The sequence below is a fragment of the Rhipicephalus microplus genome, chromosome 8 (genome assembly GCF_043290135.1).
Source record: "Rhipicephalus microplus isolate Deutch F79 chromosome 8, USDA_Rmic, whole genome shotgun sequence".
NCBI classification, from domain to species: domain Eukaryota; kingdom Metazoa; phylum Arthropoda; class Arachnida; order Ixodida; family Ixodidae; genus Rhipicephalus; species Rhipicephalus microplus.
In genome coordinates, this window is record NC_134707.1 from 4,456,662 (window position 1) to 4,474,611 (window position 17,950).

General features: G+C 44.3%; 2 protein-coding genes across 2 annotated transcripts in view; one reads left to right on the plus strand and one right to left on the minus strand.

The window, feature by feature from the left end:
- Window positions 1–7,784: 7,784 nt before the first annotated feature.
- Window positions 7,785–10,797, minus strand: bai (Transmembrane emp24 domain-containing protein bai). The gene is made up of 3 exons (XM_075870806.1): window positions 10,522–10,797; window positions 9,460–9,684; window positions 7,785–8,839 (listed from the first exon to the last, which is right to left on the minus strand). Exons 1-3 carry the CDS (start codon window positions 10,699–10,701, stop codon window positions 8,624–8,626), a joined length of 621 nt encoding a protein of 206 aa, XP_075726921.1. The 5' UTR covers window positions 10,702–10,797; the 3' UTR covers window positions 7,785–8,623.
- Window positions 10,798–11,476: 679 nt separating this feature from the next.
- Window positions 11,477–17,950, plus strand: part of LOC119163973 (putative N-acetylated-alpha-linked acidic dipeptidase) — a 38,800-nt gene continuing 32,326 nt past the window's right edge. Inside the window, exons 1-2 of the mRNA XM_037416064.2 lie at window positions 11,477–11,960; window positions 15,245–15,491. Of these exons, the coding sequence (XP_037271961.2) occupies window positions 11,620–11,960; window positions 15,245–15,491 (588 nt within the window). The 5' untranslated portion in view covers window positions 11,477–11,619. The remainder of the gene's footprint in view (window positions 11,961–15,244; window positions 15,492–17,950) is intronic.

The following is a 17,950-nucleotide window of genomic DNA, read 5'->3' on the forward strand; positions in this document are numbered from 1 at the left end:
CCACCTGCATACCATTTAGTATTAATGGGTTGACCATTTGAGGTCAATGGGGTTTCCAATTGACCACCAGTTAGCTTCAACAGGTCAGCCAATTCACACCAGGTGGACAACCACCTGCGTACCATTTAGTCTTAATGGGTTGACCATTTGAAATCAACGGGATATTTAATTGACCACCAGTTAGATTCAACGGGTTAGCCAATTCACACCAATTGGACAACCACCAGCGTACCATTTCGTTTTCATGGGCTGGCCATGTGAGGCCAAAGGGGCTACCAGTTTGTCACCAACCAATTTCAAATGGTGCGCACCATTGCAACTAACTGGCAATTGCTCAGCACCAGCCACACTTAACTGGTAGCCAATGGGGTCCCCTGTTGAACCAGTTGCATTGAAGTGGTGAGCCACTTGGATCCCCCTTTGGAATATAAGGGTTTACCCATTGATTCGAACGGGATAATGTTCAATGGGTGGCGAAAATCCTACTGGTCCAACACCCATTGATTTTAAATGGAAATTTTCCAGTTGGACCCATTGAATATTTTTGACTGGGTTTCACTCGACTTATCTGCCATATCTCCTTGTTTGCGTCAACAACCGCTCTTTGCGGGTTGCCGTCACACGCCGACACCTTCATTCTTCATTCAATGTATCATTTAGACCACCCGTAATCATTACGATTCGCCCATTTGCTTTAGTTAAGTCTTACGCTCGCTTGCCTCATCACTGATTTAAGATTATGTCGTGCATATGAAACTCTCTTGTCGCTTCTCACCCTTTCTTTGACTGTTTCCGCGCATCGATATAAAGTCCCCGTTGATTATCACATGCTTTGACTATTCTGCTGAAGTGTCCCGAACCTGGAGGTTACTTGCGCCTGCACCGCCGGCTGCTTTGTTCGCTTTCACTCCCACAACTACTTCGCGAAAGCTAGGTCTTGTGACCATTGAACCGATTGAACGTGTTTTTTCCGAACCCGTTTTCCCTTTCTTCTCCGCCGTTCTGAGTGCTGGTGCCCTACCATTCTCGCCATCGGCCACTCCTTTGTTCACCTCCCTCACCTTCTCAAGTGTCTCGTCAGATGAACTAAGCCTTTCTACCATATCATTCGTTTTTCTTGATCTGTCACCGGCGCAGTCTCTAGCTCGGCGATTTTCATCATCAGTTCATTCTGGGCAACCATCATTTTCTCTATTTTTTTTCTCAACCTCACATTGTCTACACTTGGCGTCAGCTTCTCCTGCATTCACATCTGCATGGATGGGTGAATGTATCTGGCTATGCCCTTTAGATGTCTTTAAGGATTTAATTTTGCTCGCGCCTTGATTGTAACCACCAATCAGTTAGCCTCCCCCGGTTGTTTTTACCCGTTTAAAGTCTATTTTGCCTTCACTGTCCATAAACACCAATGCTTTGAAAAATTCGGCGCCATTATCTTGGAGTATAAGGTGGAGCCTTTTAGAACGTTATCAAAAGTTCAGCCGTTTCCTCTTCCCCTCCACACGCACTACATACCGTGTCTGTGCCTTGGTATTTTGCTGAGTACGTCTTGGTCCGCAATACTCCCGTTCGGGCCTCGAACAGCAGATAACTACCTCGAGAATTATCGTAGATATTTTCCCCTGCAACTTCCTGCTTGAAAGTTCGGTAGGTCTCCAGTGATAATTTCGTAAACATTCCCATCTTCCACATGTCCCTCTCTGTTTCCTCCACCTTCTTCCTAACCAGTGTTTCCTTTTGACTTGGTATTCTCCTGTTGTCTAAATACTTGCTTGAGATTTTCGACGGAAATATTGTAAGCCCGTGAACTCAGATTTGGGTGCACGTTAAGAACCCCAGGTGGTCAAAATTTCCGGAGCCCTCCACACTACGGCGTCTCTCATAATCAAATGGTGGTTTTGGGACGTTAAACCCAACAAATCAACAATTTTCCAGTTCGCTTCCTCTATGTAGTATCGATATTCTTCATGTATAAGTAGCTGAAAACTTCGCTAGCCCAATGCTCCTCCCATTTTTCTCAATCGCTCCTCAAATTCTACCTTGCTGCTAGCTTCCCTGCACTCAAACGATGTCCATCCCATGTCACCCTGTACCCCCTGATTTGGGGTATTCCAGTGTGCTCCTAAAGCAAGTGTTGGATAAATGAATAGGCTTACCCTTTAGATTGGGCGGTGACCAGCGCTACCAAGCCGTAATACTTAATGAACCAAAAACTAGATTTTTTTTTCTTTAAACGGTGAGGTTGAGGAATCGTACTTTGCAGTGAAGGGCTTATTTTCACTCGTGTCTTGACTTTAGCCACCAATCAGATAACCTCCTTCTAGTTAATTCTACCCGCTTAAAATCTATTTTGCCCTCCCTGTCCCTAAACCCCAGTGCTTTGAAAAACTCTGCGCCATCATCCTGAACTATAGGATGAAGCCCTTTACAGAACATTATCAAGTGTTCGGCAATTTATTCTTCCTCTCCACATGCACTGCATACCGTGTCTACCCCTTCGTATTTGGCCCGATATGTCTTGGTTCGCAATACTCCCGTCCTGGCCTCAAACAGTAGAGAACTACCCCGAGTATTATTATAGATCCTTTCCTTGGCAATTTCCTGCTTAAAAGTTCAATAGATCTCTAGTGCGAACTTCTTAATCATGCCAATTCTCCACATATCAGTCTCAGCTTCCTTCACCTTCTTATTAACCGATAATTCTTTTTGGTTTGGCCCCCTGCTGTTTTCCGAGTATTTATTTACCAGTCAATTTTCTGGTTCGCCTCCTCCATTTTGTATCGACATTCTTCATGTACAAGTAGCTGAATACCTTCCTAGCCCGACGCTCCTCCCCCATTTCTCTCAATCGCTTCTACAATTTTATCTTGCTGCTAACTTCTCTGCCCTCAAATGATGTCCATCCTATATCACCTTGTACTCTCTGGTTTAGTGTATTCCCGTGAGCTCCTAAGGCAAGCCTACCTATTCCATGTTGCTTAATTTCTAATTTTGCTTGAACTTCTGATCTCATGCGCAATACCACATTGCCGAACGTCAGACCAGGAACCATGACCTCTTTCCATATTCCTCTCACAACATCATACCTATTGTGATTCCACAGTGCCCCATTTTTCATCACTGCTGCATTCCTGTTACCTTTAGTCGTTACGTATATTTCGTGTTCCCTTAGGTACTCGGCCCCATTGCTTATCCATATGCCCAGATATTTGTATTTATCTGTTATCTCTAGCGTGACCTCCTGTATTCTAAGCTCACTACCTTCATTGTCATTAAAAATCATGACTGCTGATTTTTTTTACTGAGTCTGAAATCTAACCTATCTCCCTCATTACCGCAGATATCCACCAATTTCTGCAAATCTTCCTTGTTGTCGGCCATTAGCACTATATCATCTGCGTACATCACTGCTGGTAGTGCCTGTTCAATGAGTTTACCTTGTTTGACGAAAGAGAGGTAGAAGCCCAGTCCACTTCCCTCTTATTTGGCCTCTAATCCTTGTAGGTACATCATGAATAATAAGGGTGACAGGGGACACCCCTGCCTAAGCGCCCGTTTTACCTCGGCAGGCTTGGATACCTGTTTTTCCCACTTTATAACTACCTTTTCCCACTTTATAACTACCTTGTTACCTTTATCGATATCCTTTAAAAGATTAGTGACTACATCTTCCACGTCTAGTGTGTCCAGTATTCCCCACAATTCCTCTTGAACCACGCTATCGTACGCTCCCTTGATATCCAAAAATGTTAGCCACAGCGGCCTGTGTTCCTTTTCTGCTATTTCGATGCACTGCGTCAGTGAGGACAGATTGTCTTTCAACCTCCTGTGTTTTCAAAACCCATTCTGCAGTTCCCCCAGCACCCCCTCATCCTCTATCAATGCCTGCAGCCTTTCCTTTATAATCTGCATTGCCAGCCTGTAGACCACTGATGTCACTGTTTAAGACGGTAGTCGTTTATGTAAGCTTTGTCCCCCTTTCCTTTATAGATCATGCTCATCCTGCTAAGTTTCCATCCATCGAGAACTTCACCATCGATTATTATTTGGCTCACTTCCTCTCTCAAAGCCTGTTTAGACTTCGGACCTAATGTCTTTATCAGCATAATTGGAATGCCATCTGGACCTGTTGACGTACTACTAGGAACCCTCTTCTCAGCCCTTTCCCACTGTCGTTGTGAAAATGAAGCCATTGCGCCACTTAATTCATCCTTGTCTGTTATGGTGCATAAAGCACTTCTTAGCTGAAATTTTTTTGCCACCCTTGTTCTTATATATTCAATAGCTTCATCCCCTTCTAGCCTAGCACCTTGAGCTGTAGTTATAAACCTCTGCTCTAGTTTTGTTTCATTTCTTAGGGAGTTTAGATGGTTCCAAAATTTCGCAGCTGCCTTTCTGTCCTTTTTATGTACTTCTGCCAGCCACTGAGCACCCTTTCTTCTAATCTTTTCACTGATCAGGAGGGATGCTTCCCTTGTAGAGCTTAGAAAGATGTCCCATTTTCCTTCAACCTCATCTGTCGGTTCACCCCACTGCTTAGCATGTCTGTGTTTCCTAGAGGCTTCCTGACGTTTTGCTATGGCTTTTTTAACTTCCTCATCCCACCAATTTTTAGGTTTGTGTCTTCTTTTCTGGATTGACTTGTCACGTGCCTTACCAAGCTCTAGCTCAAACAGTCTAATTAGATTCGTGTATGTCCACACTGTTTTATTATCCTCAGTGATTACTTTCTCAATTTGTTTAGTAGCCATTTCTGTTTGCCTTACTGAATAACAATTTTCCTGTAGTTGCTCATCTTGTCTCCTTCCCACTTTCACTGCTTTTCTAAAACTTAGCTTGATACGTTTGTGATCACTACCCAGACTTCTGGAGCCACCTTCATCTATGTGCATTCCCCTGAACTTATCATACATCCTATGTGACATCAGTGCGTAATCTATCGTCGACTGCTGCAGCCTTCCTACCTCCCATGTTATTTGCCCTTCACACTTCTCAGTACTGTTGCAAATGATCAAATCAAGCCTTTCACAAATATCCATGATCATTTTGCCTGTCGGGTCGGTATACCCATCTATATCTTCTATGTGTGCATTCGTATCTCCTAATATAATTATCTCGCACTCTCCTCCTAACTCCTGAATGTCCTTTGATATACACTCTACCATTGCCTGGCTTTCCTCTCTGGCCTTTGCTCCCGTCCACAAGTACACGAAACCAAGGAGTGTCATTTGCCCTGCCACTTTCCCTTTTAGCCATAAATGTTCCTTGTACTCCTGCTTGACCCTTTGCCAGTCTGTACTTTTATGAATGAATGCCCCAATACCACCCCCCTTTCTGCTGCCTTCTGTTCTATTACAATATTCCCATGCGTAGTCCGGATTGTTAGGAGGTTGTTCCATGTCCCTGAGATGTGTTTCTACAAAACCGTATACCATCGGCCTCTCCTGCCTTAGCTGTTCTTCTATCTCTTCCCACTTCAGCCTGTTCCTACCACCCAGCATGTTAATATACCTTATGTCTGAATTGGCTAGGCGCTCATGGCTACGTCTATTTATGCCGCGGACTCTACCTATCTTAGATACTGGTGCCACTTTGGAATCGTATCTGTCCATACCACCTGTGAAAGAGTCTCCCTTGTTGTTTTCTTTGTTACTAGCTATCCTGCACCCCGGACTAGCCCCCTGAATGCGCCCTCTGACGGTAGTCAGGCGCACGAGGCGATATTCGTTCGTTTAAAATTTTCCAGTGACTTAAGTTTTACTAGGAGCGCGGCGATTAGGACGGCCAGAGAGAAACATGCCGCGCGCTCACCATCTCAAAGGCCATAGGCCATATCATAGACAATTTTTTTTTTGTTTTAGGAGGGGGGGGGGATACACTAGCTGAAGACACTATAAAATACCTATTTTTATTATTTGTCCTCGGTAATACACTCCCACCCATTCAAATTTCGGGGGGTGGAGGTCTGTTTGAAGTGGTGCTACGGATAGTTTTGGTTTCATTCTTCGGCCGGTTCTCGTTTGTTGCATCAACATAACTGATGGCTTGCCGGCTTAGAATATTCCTAAACCTGACTGACACACAGTTGATCGGTTAATAAACTGGGAACTTACCGAGCGTGTATGTACACGGTTTCTGAAACCAAGGGAGAAAACAACGCAGTAAGAACGAGGGTGGAGAAAGTGACAACCCTAAACACGGCTGGAGAGTGGCTATTCAAATAATTTTACCCAGCCACACAGGTTTCCGTCAGATATGTTTACCTTTACAACGATCATCTCCTGTACTTCCCTTTGCATCATTGTCTGTTAGTTCTCATTTTATTGTCTAACAAGGAAAAACGAGCCCTTATGTTTTCACTTCTTTCCTATATAATTGGGGCATATGAATTCGTTCGAAACAAGCTCAAGAGCACAACTGATTAAAAGTAATTCACAGGGTTTTCAGCGCGCCTGGCTTTGCATCATATTTTGCTGAATTAACATTTCTGATACTTCCATGTTGTTTTCTTTTTCTGTATTGCTTAGAAATGCATGCCTATAACGTTATCAAGAGAGTTGTAAGTCAGCACCTTGTTCATCCTCCACCTTACCGTCCTCGTTTCGGTTGTTTCGCTTCAGGCACCACCAACTCAAATTTTCACGTAAGCTTCTGGTGGATGTTTTCATCTGTACACACCCATAATAATGCATCCAACAAATTAAGATTTTATTGAGTCAACAGTGGAACAATCTCAACTGAAACCTGTTCAACTGTTGTGGCTCGGATACAGGACTATTCAAGTTAATGCCGTGCGCATTTGTGTGAAACTTGTGATTTTCAGTTTTCAGCCCCATTGTATTACTTATGTTCATGTATTTTACAGAAGCTGAAATAACAGCAAATGCTATACAAACCTTGATATGACAAGAGCAGCAAAAGATCCAGAAGAGACAACCTAAAGTGGAAAATTTCAGCCGATGATTCACACTGGCCCCATTTTGTCACCAACCCTGTGTGTTTAAACTGCACCGTAAATACCACAGCTATGGCTTACAGGGTTAGAAAAGGCGGGGTGCATCCATCAGTAGTTGCACGCACTAAGCAATGAAAGCAGGCTGCAGGTCAGGCATGCTCAAAGCAATAATCCTATCGCATACAATTATCCACACCTATTGCTAATGAGCAACTTTCTGTGGTCAGTTGGACAGCCAATAGACTTACATAGGCACATCCCTGCAGAGTATGTTTAGAACAGAGGTTTTCACAGAGTGCATGTGTTTCAACATCAGTTCTAAACGAGCAACAAGCAGCCTGTATCAAGTTGTTACCACAACATGATACAGTGAATAGGCCTGTCATTTTTAATGTCTTCCAAATTTTCTTTACATAATTTAGAAGCACGTATGAAGATAAACTGTCCATGTAGTCAAATCTTCATATAACCAACTAAATGATGAATAAGTTAGCATTTAGTAGAAAAGATATACATTGACGAATTCCCAAATATGACATTATTTTTGTGTACGGCATATTTTTGTTATAAGAAGATTTATTTGTAGATGTGGAATGAATGGCAATTTGCCTGGTGTGTTTGAGAACATAATTGCCCTCGCTGCTTACAGTGAGAAATGTTCAGGACAATCACTACAAAATCTGAGTAATGGTAATATAAAACATGCACTGAATTTTCTGGCATCTACGACAAGTACGAAACAGCAAAACTGCATGGACACAATACCCAGGAAGAAGCAATAAGCTCAGTCATGCAATACTTTCATCTCAGAAATACATAACAAATGGTGTACCAGTATTTGATGCTTTTATTTATTTTTTGCTCATAACACAACCACAAATGCCAAGATAATGCACAGATTTCTCCGGTCATGTTTATTTTTCAATCACAAATAAACAACGCTTCCGGATGCAGACATAAAGAAGGTCTGGAATTTATGTGTGCCTGTCCATCACGATCTGATACATATAAGTGCAGATAATCTGTCCCTAAAGCCTTCCTCCTATAAAGTTAACAGAGTTATTCATGAATATAGATGAGGTCACCGAGACATATAAGCGGGACACTTCAATGTGCTCCGATGCTCAAAACGGCTTACTTCGAACTAGTGCAAACATGAAAGACCCAATGACTTTGATCGGACATTGTGACTTGACCCAACTTTTGGTGTGCCCTCACAAACTCCGGAATTTCAAAGCCAGCTAATCCGTACACATGCAGACAAAGAGATGCTACCGACACAATACTTGGTAGTGTTAATGTAAGTACCACACGTGAGAGCAAATAATTATTTATGAAATTTCTATTTACACAGTGCCATGTTTGATTCGAGAGGTGCAACGCCAAGCGACACTGCTTCTCTTGCAACACTTTCACAGCAGACAACCCTTCGAAATGTAGCCGGCGCTGAACAAGTTATAAAGGGGGCCATCATAGATACAATATCAATAGCCATGCTAATAGAAAAGCTGTTCCTTCTCAGAGGTTAAGAAAAAAAAAAGCTTTCTGTGTGTGCACTTCCACATACTAAATGTAAGGAAAGTGTTTTTTTTTTTTTATTTGCCCCATCAGTATGTGCCCCCCTCCACAAACACTCACAGCCCATCCTGTAAAACAGTTTGTTGTTCTTCACTCTATGAGTTTCTTTGCCTTGAAGAACCGCCTCAGGTAGAGGACTTGCCAGGTCGCCAGGCCGAGCAAGCAACACATGGAGAAGATGGAAAAGTAGAGGACCCGCGAGTTGGTCGACTCGTTGGTATCGCGCATTTCCTCTTCCCGTTGGCGCATGTACGCAAAGTCCTTCACCACTGCTTCCGAGAGATCCTCCAGCTGCTGCAGTTTCATCTGGTCGAGAGTGGTGCAAAAAGACAAACAGTTAGCAGCAGATTCATTTGGGCTATACACGGTGACAACTTATCTCGACGATGGAGTGAAGGCCACGGAGGCTGGGTTTTCATATAATCGTGTTGCTCCGCGTGTACACTCAAACCTTGACATTACAAACCCGGATATAAGGAAATGCCGGTTATAACCAAGTAAAGAAAAAATAGATACAATGTTAAAAATATACCATTGTAACGAATTTTCTATATAAGAAAGTTATTTTTATGTAATATGCAATTTCGTTATCATGAGGTTTGAGTGTAGTACAGTAGCTTGCAACTGATCCAGGTGTTGCTCTCTCACATTGTTATTGCACTTAGAAAATAGAAAATTATATACACAAAAAACATGAATGGGAGAGAGATTTCGATTGTTCAGGGTACATTTTGGTGTCCTATTATGAGTTACTCGTAATATGGGTATATTCTTCTTGGATAACTGACCAGCGCGTTTGCGGTCACACACTGGCAGACTGCAGCATCTTTAAATTAATATAAACAGCATGACGTTCCCACACATAAATGGACAACACAAGTTTGTTGTCCTACCACTACCAATGTGAGCATTACAGTGTCACTCACCTCAAGTGGCTTCAGCTTGCCAACTTCGGCTAAGCCTTGGTAATTCTTGGCTTCTGCACCATGCTTGAGCGTCAGCTGGACCTCCCGGTCACCACCTTTGACCTCGCTAGGCATCTTGGTGGTGAAGCAGACCTCGTACACATCATACGCATCAGTGGTAAAGGCAAACTTGCCTTCCTTAATGTCGTCCTTGTTGTACAGTATGTGTCCGTTGCTGTCTTTTACCTGCGGGTGTTCAGAGAATGTTATCGGTCCCAGAGATGACGGTGCCGAATGCAATGACGCAAGAGCAATGAAGAGACCTCCTGCAAGCACACTAATGGTGGATGCGGACCTGATTTGCCAGTCTTCTTCAGTTTCTTTCTAATATCTGTGCCGCTTACCACACTGCAATGTAGCTCAACAAATGACTGCAAGGACATGCAGGTGTTGAAGGCAAACACTGCCTAAATTGAGTAAAACACTGTGCACCACTGTATTACGAAACGGGAATTAACGCGGTCAGAAGAGGTTACGAAAGGCTTGGAGAGTAAGTAATTCATTTATTCCTCTCCAAATCCTGCAGTGACCTGCTCCATACCACCCTTCTGACCTGCTTCATTATCTACCGTTTTAAGTAAACTTCTCACCGCTAAATATGGTACCGTTGTTTCGTTTGTAAGCGGTATCAGAAGCGATGCGCCATGGATCACTGAAGCTGCCAATCAGTAACCACCATCACGTAACTATACGCTGGGTGAACAATCGCCACACGCATTCGACGCTACTTGCGTGCGTCATTAATATAGTGGCGAAGCAGAAGGCCCTTAGCTGAACAGTATGGACATCTCTTCCCATCGTTCGTTTAGAAGCAGACAGATGCACATTTTTGCCAAGTGTGAGTTACACACGGCTGTCGGCCATCCGCGAAAGTAAATACTTGAGTGAGGGAGCGTTGGAGGGAGTTACGACGCACAAGGCTTTGTTTAGCAGCTAGCTCGCGAGATGCATCGCCGGTGACTGGCGGGCTGTTCGCGTCATCGCTGTGAAAGCAGCCATGCCCATCGAGCTTGTGGTACTCACTGTCAGGTCCGTCTTGTGGCCCGGCGTTTCGGAGACGTGGTACTCGCCGGAAACAAGCACGTCTTTGAGCACCTCATCCTTGAGGCAGCGCTTGGTGTTGGGCTTTATGTGAAAGCGTATCGCGTGCGCTACGCCTAGGTACAAAGTCAGCACCGATATTAAACTCGCACAAGACACCATCGTACTCAACAGTCGCGAAGTATGTGTATCGAGGCGGCTGAACACTGACGTGGAAGACGAGGCTCAAAACGGACAAGCTGCCGACTGCAATTTGGATAGGATCTTGCTGGATTGTTTCGACTTTGACGAAGCACGCTGGTTTAAGGGTGAATCAAGCGTTACTTGTTTTATTAAATATAATTACAAAATTTGTGTTTACCGAGTTGTTTGTAAATACAAGCAAAACGAGTTCAAACAACAACGTTTTTTTGTTCATTATCATCATCATACAAAAAAACTGAATGCAGTTTAAATAGTTAGGTAAATACATAAATAAACATACAAATAAGTAGATAAATATTTAAAAAATAAATAGATAAATAGTTTAGACCATTAGGTAAATAGATAGATGTATAAATAAATGTATAATTAGATAGTTAATTAACTATATAAATAGATAGATAAGTAATTAGATAGATAAGTAGATAGGAATAAATAGATTGATGTGGCTCTACCCTTTAGATCGGGCGACGGCTGTTGCCATCTAGCCATAAAGTAAAAAAGTAAGATGATGATGATGATAGGCCTCCCCTTTGAATTGGAACTAAGGACTGCAGCGCACGTTGCGTGAATCTACGGCAGCAATGCGAAGATTATGGTACCGACGACCACTTCACCCACTAGAACTTTTAACAACTTGCAGTAGGCGTGGGGCGCGAACACGCAGAGCAATCAACCCAAAGCTTTTTACTTGTGTTAGTAGTAGCGGAGCTGTATCAGAGGAAACGGTTGGATGACGTTTGCGCCGGCCCGTGCTGCTCGTAAACTCCGCTGCAGTCGAAACTCGACCAAGAACCGCGCGCGCGTGCCGTCGCACGTGTCATGTAGTGCGTCTTCCTGAGAAAGCAGCAGCGACGATCAACAGGTGCCCGCCTCGTCATGAGTGCCCAATACCGGCCGTACCGCGATGAGGACAACGGCGGCGATAGCGAGCCGATGACATGGCCCGACCACGAACCGACGGGCGCGGTGCAGATCTACGAGAAGACCACGGAAGACATACGAGTCGTGTCGCACCGCAACCTCGTGATCGGCGGCTTGGGCATCGCGCTGCTCGGGGTACTCGCGGGTCTTCTGGTCGGCTACTTCGCGCACACTGAGCACAGCGGCTGCGTGCGCGGCAAGTCGGTCGCCATCCACGCCGTGTACGATGCCGACCCGAGCATCAGGGCGCGGCTCCTGGGCCTCATCAAAGCTGAAGGCATCAACCGAACTGCAGGGTCAGCGCCCTTTTAATCTTTCTGTTTGTTTCGCCACCTTCGCACGCGCCCTGCCCAAGCGAGACGGGTGTGTGTCACTCTCGGGCGCCTCCGGCGTCAGCCGCTCTTAATCGACTCCTTTCCCAAAATGCTGCGTCTTTGATATTCCCATTGTTTGGTGATTCCGCCGCAGTATTGTATGGACGTGTGGACGGGTTCGAACGGTTGAAGGGAGCGGCTGCATGTGAATTGAGGGCTGTGACATGCGCGATCTATTTCCAATCAGGATCGGCGCATATCCCGAGTGCGATTGATTTTCTTTCACATCTTTACATATGTAAACCAGTCGGGATCAAGAAACTCGGCACCTTCAGTGCTAGATTGCGATCGAAATGTCATCTGCATACCGTAGCGCCCGACCTTTGAGAAAATTGAAACAGCGAATCGATCAGAGTCATTCGGTGTGTGCTAATATGAGAAACCTCTACCGTGTGCAACCAGCACTCTTCATGAATCATAGAGGATGTGGCGAAATTTATTCACCTCTACGCATCTGTCCACATAGGGTCTTTTTTTTCTTTTCTTTTTTAAATTCTATGCTAAACCAGTTTATGGGAGATGCTAACTTGAAGAGACAATGAACCCTTCAGCTGATTGACTTCGTTTCCGCTAGTACACTACTCAAAAAATTTACTCCGGCAACATTCCATATTCTAAGAATTTTTCATCAGTCATCAATACCTTACTCAAGACAATGCAAAATTATGCTACTTCTCAGGAACGCAGCACACTGCATGGCAACATTGGCTTAAGATGTAGATGTGAGATGGTCACATTATGGGTTTAAATTTTTATTATGTCTGAGCATATTTTTGTTCTTGATTATGTGTTGTTGAATACTTAAAAGTCTGGTTTAGCCATAGCAGGTAGCTGAAGCATTGTTCTGCCAATTTTCCCAGTTTTGTCATAGATTTTAGCCAGATTGCATCACTCTGCTAAAATTTTTAAAGTCCATACAACTCTCCCATATGAACAGCTGTTCTCAGCTCAATCATTTAAAAGTTGACAAATTTTTATTGACTGGTCACTGGCATGTCAATTTATCTGCGGCAAAGTATTTCTGTCTCGGCATAGTTTGTGTGTGAAGCCTTCAGAGGCTAGATTTTTATAGCACTCATCGAACAATTTTTATTGCCTAAAATAAAACACCTTTATTCACTCATGTAGTCGCGGCACCTGCAAGGGTCTTAAAATGTCACAAAACAGTTTCTTTCCCACTGGCAAGCGTTCGTTTTTTGCCAAGGATTTGGCCAGTATGAAATTTAATTGCAGTTGGCCTTTAAAGAGACACTAAAGGCAAATAACAAAATAACATTTTGTGTCAGAGGGAAAGGTCAGTGCTCAGGAATGTTTAAAATGTCAACAATATACGCAGCAGAGCTTTAGCAACTGAGAAATTGAGGTAAGTGGCGACCGACACGGTTTGCGCCACCTGTGTGGGGTATATCGAAACATAAGACCGGTGACGTATCTGGGTATCAGTGTAGGTAATAGCAAGCACTAAGTTGTGCATGGCAAAACAAGACATTTTGCTGCATAGAAAGGTGGAATAAGATGCAACTATAATGCATTACAATCTGAATTGTACAAAAAAAAAATTTACTGCAGCTTGCGCTGTCACGTGAGACTGGGTCTCGGCAGAGCTAATGGGCACGTTTCAAATGATTCGGTGGTCATTGAACACGTGCCGGTTCAGGATGAATATAGTTTTCCATCTTGAACTTATGGCCTGCGTGAGCCACAGAAATTGGGCAAATCTCACTACGTTTGAGCTTCTCTTGTTGATCACCTGTTCAGCAGTGATGGAGCGCATGCCACTTCATGGTGATGATAATTTTCAATCTACGACACACAGCTAGCCTTGACCATAACAGCTCTGCTGTATAAGAACTTCTTAACAATACTATTTTTTCCCCGTGTTCCACTAAAGCCCATTGCTATGTTTCATCGCAGCATCGGTTATCATGCAATAAAAGTGAGTTAACTATGACCATGGCTAAGTCAGGCAGCCATTCTGGGAGGTGGGTGGTTTTCATTGTGCTAATGGTACACAGACCACTAAAATAGGATTTTCTTTCTAACTGTTTCCTTGGCACAAGACAAGCACTATGAGGTTTTTGGAATGCCATTTAAACAATCCAAGTCAGTTTACTTTTTTTTTTTTATTTTAGGTACTCAGCCCAACTGTGTAATCTCTCGAACAACACTCACGTTCACACACACTTTTGTTCATGTTTGTAATTGGTGGATCATTGCCCATGCACATCATTTATTGTTTATTACTTTTGTGTATTGTCCTGTAGATATATAAGATGATCAGTCATGCACAATAAACACTTGGTAGTAAGCACTGTGTGCGGTGTGTGTTTCTTGAGCGGAAGCGTGTGTGAATGTGAGAGTGTCTTTTGGGAATCACTATGCTGCGCTAAGTACCTAAAATATGATGAGTTACCAACTAACCCAAGAGCAAGTTCGTATAAGATCTGCTGTTTGGCTTTAGTGTCTCCGTTTAAAGGGACCCTGAAATGGTTTTGGCAATTTCATACAAACACACTGTGCCAGTAGACAAAGTCCCAAGGGTTATTTAGAGACTGGTTGGAGCCCTCTGCGTAAACTGTGTCATTTATTACAATGCTTTAAAGCTGCAAATCACTGCAGATCGTTTCAACTCGGCCAAATGCATTTTCAACCACCCATTCACAGAGTGGCATGCTCTGGCCACTCAACAAGGCCAGAGCACGTCAGCAGCCTGTGGCTGCTTATCTGAGTGGCTGTCATGGGCTGCAGAATGCGTGGAAGTAAGATCAGCTGGTAGGGTGGTGGCAAATGTCGGAGCAGATATGAACCACTCTGCGATCTTCGTCTCTATTTCCAGATAGTATGCGTGCTGCCGTGGGCACTCCTCCGGGACTGCATGCAATCTGTCGGTGTGCCATCTCAGAGGTCTAGACTGGTAAAAGCTCAAGTCGTCGAGCGCGCTCATGAGAGCTCTGCAATCTCTACTGATGACAGGGCGCCTCATGAGTTGAGGCCTGGCAAAGGTCAGGAGGAGGGTATAATTGTCTGTAGTGGCCTTGGTACATGGCGTGTTACTAAATTTGTGGTGCAAATGGTATAATGATGCTCTAGCTTAAACCCTGACAAAACTTGAAAAAACTGTTTCAGAGTCCCTTTAATGTGGGCCACATTCACAGTAGTGTAATGGTACAAACTAATCACGTGACTCACTGTTGTGGCGACTGCAGGCAACTGCTCGAGTTGCGCACGGACCCCGAAATCGTGGAGCTGCTCCAGAAGCGTTGGAAAGACCAAGGTCTCGAAGCTGTGCAGCTGCATACGTACGAGGTGCTGCTCTCTTTTCCCGATTCGTCACGCCCAAACCGGTTGCGGCACTTTGCCAGTGGTTCTGATAAAGAAGGGGCAGTTTTGGACCTCTTCACGGAGGACCACCGTCCGTATGTTGCTTACTGCACGGACAATGGTGCCATCAGAGTGAGTAGTCAATCAATTCTTCCTGGGGGAAAAGGGAGCAGAAAAATGGCATTACAATGCTACTGTACCTTCGAAAGTGCTACAAAGTGGCGTTTCTAGGGGTGTAGCACTTTAGGGCCTTGGTTTGTCGTCTATCCACGGATATGTGGCGTGGTCACGCTCGAAATCAAGTAGCTAATAGAGGTGCAAAACCAGGCCAAGCAATGCTAAAAACCATGTTGAAACAAACAAAATAGGTCTAAAATAAGATTGTTAGCAGAAATAACCAAAAGTAATTGCTATAAAGAACTTAGGATTGCTTAAAAAGCTCTTGGAAATGTACGGTTGTCTCCTCTGCCGCTTGAGAGGGTGCCACTGCCTCGCAGAAAGCACAATTTCTCCTTCCCTGGCACTTCGCCTGCTACATCCGAAGGAGGAAACAACCTCACAGAACTCAGTGAAGATGACATATATCTCGACTGACATAACAAACAGGAAGTTAATATTGTGCATCAAGAAGTAGCCTTGATGTCGCACATTCAGTTTGCAAACCTCCATAACAAGACCGTATTTTTGCAAGGGAAGCACTGCATGCTTACCTCAAACATTGACGTCATTGACGGTTTGTTAAATAAAGCAATGAAAACTCTACTATAATTGGAATAGCTGGGTACTCTTGCTACACACTTCTTCAGGACTTACAAAAGGGGAGCCGATTCTTTTGTGTGTGTGTGTGTGTGTGTGTGTGTGTGTGTGTGTGTGTGTGTGTGTGTGTGTGTGTCTTTTTTTGGGGGTTGATGTATGTCTTGGGGAACTCAAAGGAGCAGGAAAGGGAAGCACCACATTGGCCCTGACCAAAAACAGTAGCTGTCACGTGAGACTGTACACTCGAGCTCACGTGTCACGTGAGCGCGAGTGTAAATTATGCCTCAAAAAGTGAAGCCAGACCTCTATCATTTTGCACGGGCATGTTAAAATGTTAGCATGAAGCAAATAATGTGATTCCGTCACTGGAGACCTGACGATTACAATTTTCCTTTCACCAGCCTTAATCCATCTCGTGGGCTTCGACAAAACTGATTTCTCTTATCAGTTTTCATATTCAGTTAAAATTAATCTTCTCACACCAGCAAAGGATATCTGTGTATAGTTGCTTTCTGGTTTGTCTGCGGTCATATATTTTAGATTGCTGTTAGGAGATCACGTTTAAATGAAGCTTTTCTTGTAGTAATGTCCAGGGTTCACGAGGTCACTCAATGCAAAACTGTAACAGATGCACGTTGCTACCACTATTGGCATATTCGGTTAGGCGTTTTCGAGTGCTCTGGAGCACTCTGAAAAGTGGCTGCGCTTTCCGTTGGTAGAATTCGAGCACTCAGACTACCTCTGGTTGGTTCTTTCAGAGCATCAGCCTCTGACTCAAAACGCTCCCTACTTCAAAGTGACTCTGACTTCAAACTCGGACTTCAAAGTCAGACATAGCGCGATCTGACCGGGAGGACGGATCATGTTACATGAGCCGGCCAATTATGTGGCTGCCGGTAGGGGAGGAGCACGAGCATGCATTTCGGAAGGGGGCATCGCTGGGCTCGTATTTCGTTAACGTGCATAGTTAGTGATGTTTTTGAGTGTGTATGAGGCAAATTTACATCTACAAAGCCATAAATGCACCATGTCAATAATGAGGCGTCTAGCGAAGGGGGAGGAAACGTCAATGCTGTCACTACAGCAGCTTGCAGACTACCCCGTGATTTGCTTTGAAGATAGCAGCTCGAACGAGGATCGGACGGGAGGCGCGCGTCTCTAGACCGGCCGTGTGTTTACCCGGCAGATTTTCACACTGGCTGTCGATGGCGCTACAGGCGCATTGCTCTGAGCATTTTGAGACCGCCGACATATTCGTTTGGTACTCTGCCTCTCGCACTCCGATTGCGAGCTGCCTCTGCATCTGGCGGCTTGAGCCGGAGGACCGGAGCGGCCAACCAAATATGCCATATGACATCATCTATTAGAACCAGTGGCCAAACCTTTCTTGTAGTCAAGACATGCCACCTAAAATGGCCATCTCTTGGAATCCAGTCAGTTACGAGCAGTTATCCTGCTTACACGCTACATGCCCGGCCCGCGTTCATTTCTTCTGCTGTTGATGTCTACTGTCTAGCAGGACGACTGCGGGTCATGAAGGATACCTGACACCAAATTTAGAAACTCGAGATGTTTGTGCTGTTTGGGACTTCTGCGTGCGGGAGTACTTCTAACTGTTTATTTGTGACGAGCGTTGCCTATTAGATGTTTTAATTTGGCTTTAAAGTAAGGGTGAGTGCTCATCTGAGTATCACTACCAATCAACATCTTGTCTGGTTTGAGAGGCCCTGCATGACATTTCACGAGTAAGGCGAGTAATGTCGTCATCAGAGAACATTTGCAGGGCATGCATTATACCCTGACTGGCACCCTGCGAGGAGTATTTTTCATCACCC